General features: G+C 43.1%; 1 protein-coding gene across 5 annotated transcripts in view; it reads left to right on the forward strand.

The window, feature by feature from the left end:
* Nucleotides 1–4,851, forward strand: part of LOC134352634 (spectrin beta chain, non-erythrocytic 1-like) — a 223,155-nt gene extending 218,304 nt beyond the window's left edge. For all 5 annotated transcript variants that reach the window (XM_063059956.1, XM_063059955.1, XM_063059954.1 and 2 more), the window contains one exon: nt 3,821–4,851. In XM_063059956.1, coding sequence (XP_062916026.1) covers nt 3,821–3,985 — 165 coding nt within the window. In that variant the 3' untranslated portion in view covers nt 3,986–4,851. The remainder of the gene's footprint in view (nt 1–3,820) is intronic.
* Nucleotides 4,852–7,426: the final 2,575 nt, after the last annotated feature.

The raw sequence follows: 7,426 nt of genomic DNA on the forward strand, positions 1-7,426 counted from the left end.
CTTTTCCTTCGCAACCATCCACAAAAACAGAGAAGCGCCCCAAAGAATGAACGACAGATAAACATAAGAACCCCAAAGACCCCCCACCCCAGCTCCCCTCCCTCCTGCGTGTAAGCGGCAGCAAGCAACAATCTCCCCTCCCCCCCAACGGCAGAAACGAAGCAAGCATCAGTGCCACCACCCAGCACTCGAGCGTGATCAGCGCAACAGCAATGACACAGCCGTGCAGTACCCCAAAGACTTCATGTTTCACCTGGCATTCAACATACTGCAGATATTCTCTCACCCTGATAAGGGAGAAGGAGGTGTCTTCATTTTCTTTCTCCCAGCTAGTGGGCAGAATAACAAACAACTCGCTGGTTTACGATGTTAAAAGTCTGTTACGTCGCTTGTTTTGAGCTCTGTGCCCGAAGATCGCAAAGATCCCTTTCTTCGCGCCCATAGCAGATATCCCAACTCCCCCGACGACACACAGATCTTCTGCCGTAACACTGACCCTCGATCCACTCACCTCCAGAGCCCCGAGATCTTAGGCTTCCAAATTCAAGCCGGACTCTCAGGCCGAACCCTTGGCATTCCGAACAATGGCCAGTCCTGAAACCCTGAGAATGGGTCCCATTCACGTAAAGTACCGAAGTCAGCATGTAACTCCAGGTCAGGGTCTTCAAAAGAACCCTGAAAGGGGAAAAATAAAGATATTAAAGATGGAAATAGAGCTGTTTTTGAAGATGCAAACAAAGGAGTTGCCATTTAGTGCCATCTGAACTTCACTTCGCCTCTTAAATTGCATTACTGCACATTTTTCAAAATTAAATTAAACCTGCCCTTATTGCAGAAGGTGGAACAGGCTCAATGGGCCATTTGACCAACTCCTGCTCCTATTTAGGTTCTTCTCTCTTCCATGTCATTGTATAGCTTCACTATTAATACCACCGCCATTTCACATTTTATCACTGACTGCAGGAATCAGACACTTCCACTGAGCGATGGATTAGAACCACTCTTTCTCTGTCTGATGAAGGTCCACTAACGACAACTCTCTGATGGGTATAGGACTTGCAGATACTAAGGATCACACAGCTTCAGTTTTTGAACCTTGGCAGGTTTATAGTTCCACAGATACTGTTCCATCTCTCATGAGGATTCACCAGGATCCCTCTCTCCACCATAGTTCGTAGGGTTTTACCATTCTTTATATGTATCCTAGCTTTAGTAGTCCTCCCAGAATATATCCGGTTGCATCCTACAGGGTTAAATCAATCTGCCGTTTCTCTGGAGACACAGGAGAGCCAGCAGATACTGGAAGCTGGAACCAAGCCGAAATTGTTGGAGGAATCGGTGGGTCAGGCAGCTTCGGTGGAAACAAAGGGATGGCCGACATCTCGGTCTGAGACCAGGATTGATGCGGGGTCTCCACCTGAAAAGTGGACAATCGCTTTGCACCCCGTGATGCTGAGTTCTCCGGCTGCTTATTCCTTGCTGTTCCCTTCATATCTCATTTTCACATTTTTTTTTGTGAAATAAATATCATCTATAGTGCAGCTTGACTGTGAACAGGGCCAATAACAAGTTAAAGCGTTTGTGCAATGGCTTTCGTGTCAGCTGGTACAGAGAGTGGTCTCCTAGGTTCCTTAGAAGGATGTTCAATAGAAGACCATAAGATTGTAAGGCATAGGAGCAGAATTTGGCCATTTGGCCCATTGAATCTGCCTTGCCATTTCATCATGGCTGATCCATTTTACCTCTCAGCTCCAATTTCCTGCCCTCTCTCTGTATCCATTCATGCCCTGACTAATCAAGAACCTCTGTGTTAAATATACATAAAGACTTGGCCTCCACAGCTGCCCATGACAATGAATTCCACAGATTCACTACTTTCTGGCTAAAGAAATTCCTCCTCATCTCCATTCTAAAAGGACACTCCTCTGTTCTGAGGCTGTGTCCTCCGGTCTTAGACTCTCCCAGAATTGGAAACATCCTCTCCACATCCACTCTGTCAAGGCCTTTCACCACTCAATACGTTTCAATGAGGTCACCCCTTATTCTTCTGAATTCCCAAGAGTACGGGCCAGTGCCATCAAATGCTCTTCATATGACAACCTGTTCAAACCTGGAATAATTTTTATGAACCTCCTTTGAACCCTCTTCAGTTCAGCACATCCTTTCTAAAATGAGGGCCCAAAACTGCTCTCAATACTCCAAATGAGGCCTCATGAGTACTTCATAAAGTCTCAGCATTACATCTTTGCTATAATATTCTAGTCTTCTTGAAATGAATGCCAACAATGCATTTGCCTTCCTCACCGCAGACTCAAATTAACCTGCAAATTAACCTTTAGTGTATCCTGTACAAGAACTCCCAATCCCTGACTCCAACAACAATTACCCAGAGAATCTAGGTATGAAGCCAAGAAGAAGGTCGCGCACTCCTCCACCACCATATAATGTAATAAAGTACTGACCACCATGCTTAATATATGACCACTGTCAAAAGACAAAGGCAGTGACAGGTATACAATGAGATAAAATCGGAAAGTTGACCATTACCCATTCTGTAGTCATTGAACAATCCCTGAGCATGTATTCCTTGGCCCAACATATTGATGAAACTGCAAAGAAAGCACAACAGCAGCTCTATTTCATCAGGAGCTTGAGGAGAATTGGTATGTCATCAAAGACAAATTTATACAGATGGGTCATGGAGAGCTTTCTAACTGGTTGCATCACTGTCTGGTATGCAAGGGCCATTGCACAGGACCTGAAAAAAGCTGTAAAAAGATGAAAACTCAGCCAGATCCATCACGGGCTCCAGCCTCCCCAGCATCCAGGCCATCTTCAAAAGGTGATACCTCAGAAAGGTAGCATCCATCAGTAAGGACCCCTATCACCCAGGGCATTCCTTGTTCTTATTGCTGCTATCAAGGACAAGATGAGGCCTCTGTAGGCCAGGGTTGACCAAGCATCCTGTGTCCGAGCTGTCTAGATTCACAGGCCAGGCTAGAAAAATATGGAGAGTAAGCTGTTGTCCATGTAGCAAAACCGCCCCCCTCAATGCATCTGATGAACCCAAAGAAATCGCAGAGACCGATACAGTTTGGCACCAGCAGCATCACAGGAGTTGCCAGTTGGCTTTGAACTCAATGTACGAATGCCTTAGGGACTCCAGCTCCTGATTTTGCCCTTGGGGTTTATTCCAGAAGCCTTCCCCATGAGTGGGCACAGCCTCATGGTAGCGGAGGTTTGAGATCAGAGTTTTCCTTCTCCCAGGTGAGCTTCAACCACGGCTGATGAGCCCTCTTTGCCCAAAGCAACTGCTTTTAAGGCCCCAGTAACCCATCTTTGCCACTTCTCTTGTAAGCAAAAATGGTTCTGCTCAGCCACACTTGAAGCTAGGAGCTGGCTTTGGTTGACAGAGTCTTCTTGAGACAGGTGCCATTGGGAGCATTTAATAGCGAGTGGGAGCTTATCCCCTCTATCACCCCTTGCTATAACAACCTTAAAGAACCAAGGAGATGGTATAGGAGCCTGAGGTGACACACTCAATGTTTTAGGAGCACCTTCTTCCCCTCCACCATCAGATTTATGAATGGACAATGAACCCTTGATTATAATAATATATATTATTGTAAATTGTACTTATTGTGGTATACTACTGCCACAAAATATGTCTTGCAATATATGCCAGTAAAATTCAACCTGATTCCAATTCACTTACACAGCAGATGGCTAATTTATCAATTTCTTAAGCCAATCATTTTCTGATGATTCTAGGAATGGTACTTAAATGATAATAAATCTCCAAAATGTGATCCCTTTGCAGGAAGAGATGAACAGTTGGATCAAGGCTTTTTCCACCGCCATCACAGAACATGCAGAAATTGCACAGCAAAGTGGCCAGGTCCCTCCTACTACCTCCTCCACCGATGAAGGGAATCCAAAGCGGGAAAGTGATCGAAGATTCAGCCTCTTTGGAAAGAAGAAATGAGCATTAGAGGTTGTTTTTGACTTTAAAAACTACAGCCATGATATTGGATATTTGGATTCGCACTTGATGTAAAAAATGATTTCATCTCGAACCCGAGGACCTAACGTTTTTAGTTTTATAATTTACACAAATGTTGAACAATTGCAATCGCTTCTCTGGAATGGACTTGTGAAGACTTTCTATGAAAATCAGTTTCCCTTCTGTTCATGAATATGTTCGGCTGCTGGCTGGAATCCCAAGGCTAAATGGTGAAGGAGGCAGGCTTGGCAAGTCTATCTGATCCAATACGTTGGTAGTTTGCTGGGGCTTCTGTTGCCTTTTGTTCTCTCGTTCCACGCACTTGTGGATTTGATTCAAAATGTTCGGCTTGAGTTTGATTAATAATGACAACGAATAAGAGAAATATCCCCCACCCATCGACATATTTTATTAAAAGAAATGACTATCACTCCATTCAGTTTTAATCTTCTTTACAAATATCAAACTTCTGAGAAGATGCACTGCTTGTTTTATTTATCAGCAGAAATATATTTAATGGTCACTGCTGTTAACTGGAATCTTTGCATAATATTGAAATGTAAAGCAATTAATTTTAAATGTGATTCCTGGCATTGTAACAACTGGTATCCTCCACAGGCGAATCTAATTCTTTTATGATTTGTAAATTTCTAATGTTGGAAGATGAAGAATTAACGTCACGTTGAGGGGTTCGAGCTGTAGATACCAACACGATACTGGGTCAAACTGTATGGTTTTGGGCATTTCTGCTGTCCCTTTATCGGTTCCTCAGGACTGCTGTCAAAAAGAGAAAAAAATATATTAAATAAATATTTAGCTAAGATCACAGTGACATGCATTGGACCACATTAACATACAACACAACTTGGCCCATTCATCCAAGGCATGTGATCATTATTTAAGTGAAGAGCGAAAGAGACGATGTAAGAGACTGAGAAATGATGTTACAGATGTGAATGAAATCATAAACACGAGGAAATCTGCAGATGCTGGAATTTCAAGCAACACACATCAAAGTTGCCGGTGAACGCAGCAGGCCAGGCAGCATCTCTAGGAAGAGGTACAGTCGACGTTTTGGTTCGGCCCGAAATGTCAACTGTACCTCTTCCTAGAGATGCTGCCTGGCCTGCTGCGTTCACCAGCAACTTTTATGTGTGGTGAATGAAATCATGGTGGGCGTAAATAGGGTGAACACTCAGTCCTTTTCCCAGGATAGGGGAACTAAAAACTAGAGGGCATAGGTTTTGAGGTGAGAAATGAAAGATTTAAGAATAGACCTGAAGGGGCCACCTTCACATTGTGGGTAGAGCATATATGGAATGCATTACCAGAGGAAGTGGTAGAAGTAAGAATACCAACATTTACATGTATAGGGAGAGGATGAGAGCTATGTGGGCAAAAGGCCAGGTAAATGAAACTAGCTTGGTGGCCACCATGGGAAAGTTGGGCCAACAAGCCTGTTTAAATGCCATGTGTGTGTACTTTTGGTCACCTACCTTCAGAAAAGATGTAAATAAGGCTTAAAGAGTACAGAGAAAATTTACAAGGATGTTGCCGGGCCTGGAGGATCCGAGTTATAGGGAAAGATTGAATAGGTTAGGACTGTATTCTTTAAAACATAGAAGATTGAGAGGAGATTTGATTGAGGTATATAAAATTATGAGGGGTACAGTTTGGGTAAATGCAAGCAGGCTTTTACCATTGAGGTTGGGTGGGACTGCAAATAGAGGTCATGGGTTAAGGGTAAAAGCTGAAAGGTTTAAAGGGAAACATGAGGGAAAACCTTCAGAGGTTCATGAGTGTGTGGAACGAGCATGGTGTGTGTGAGCTCGACTTCAGCATTAAAGAGAAGTTTGGATAGGTACATGGGTTGTAGGGACGATGGAGTGCTATGGTCGCAGTGTAGGTCATTTGAGTAGGCACAGACTAGATGGGCTGAAAGGCCTGTTTCTGTGCTGTACTTTTCTATGACTACAACTGACTGAATCCCCTTGAAGGAGGAGGATGTTAGAAGGTATATGAAAATTGTGTGATTTATTGTCTGCTTGTTCTCACTGTAATTACTACACTTTGGTGATAATTGAGCACAGTACCACAAATCTATCTCCATTCCTTGGGAAAGAAGATAAATGACTGAGAATGACGACTGATTTAATGTAAGGGGGAATCATCCTGAAAGAAGCATATCCATACCTTGTGAGTTCTGTTCAATTAATATTTCAGAATCATGCGCAACAGGGGCATCAGGCTTTTCCACTGTAAACAGTTTTGGGCCCCTTTTCTAAGGAAGGATGCCCTGGCATTGGAAAGGGTCAAAAACGAGATTCCTAAGAATGATTCCCAGAATGAAAGGGTTGACGTGTGAGGTGCACTTGATGTATCTGGGCCTGTACTCGGAGTTCAGAAGAATGATGGGGGATCTTGTTGAATCCTATTGAATACTGAAAAGCCTAGATAGAGTGAATGTGGAGGGGATGTTTCCAATAGTAGGGGAGTCCAATGCCAGAGGGCACAGGCACAGAATAGAATGGTATCCCTTTAAGGCAGAGATGAGGAGAAATTTCATTAGTCTCTGGGTGATGAATCTGTTGAATTCATTACCACAGATGGCCATGAAGACCATCATTGAGTATATTTAAAGTGCAGCTTGATAAGTTCTTAATTAGTCCAAGGCAGGTGTTCCCAACCTTTTTTATGCCCTGGACCCCTGCCATTAACTCAGGGATCTATGGACACCAGGTTGGAAACCCCTGGTCTAAGGTTATGGGGGGGAAGTATCCAAGTCACCTTCAAGGAGCAGTGCCTCACCAAGATGGCGTATATCATTAAGGATCCCCATCACCCAGGACATGCCCTCTTCTCATTGATACTGTTAGCAAGGGGGCACAGAAGCTTGAAGGCACACAATGAACGATTCAAGAGCAACTTCTTCCCCTGTGTCATCTGATTTCTAAATGAATCCGTGAACACTACCTCACTACTTTTTTTAAATTAATTTTGTTTTTGCATTGGTATTTTTAATCTAACCATTTAATACATGCACATATATACAATATATATGCACATATTTACACACACACATATATGCACATACCCACTTACTGTAATTCATTTATTTGTTTTTCCCCCATAATTTATCATGTATTGCATTGTGCTGCTATTGCTAAATAATTTCACAACATATGCCGGTGATATTAAACTTGATTCTGATTCCAAGAGGGCAGGAAAATGGGGCTGAAATGGATAATACATCAGCCATGATGAAAAGGTGGAGTAGACTTAACAGTCCAGATGGCCTCATACTGCTCCTACGTCTTATTGGCCTGTAGTGAGAAAGATTAGATTAGGAAGGACAATTAATATATGAAGTTAAGAAGCAGCAGCAAGTGTCAGCTTGTGTTCTCTACAGGCATGATACACAGA

Source organism: Mobula hypostoma, chromosome 10 (assembly GCF_963921235.1).
Source record: "Mobula hypostoma chromosome 10, sMobHyp1.1, whole genome shotgun sequence".
NCBI classification, from domain to species: domain Eukaryota; kingdom Metazoa; phylum Chordata; class Chondrichthyes; order Myliobatiformes; family Myliobatidae; genus Mobula; species Mobula hypostoma.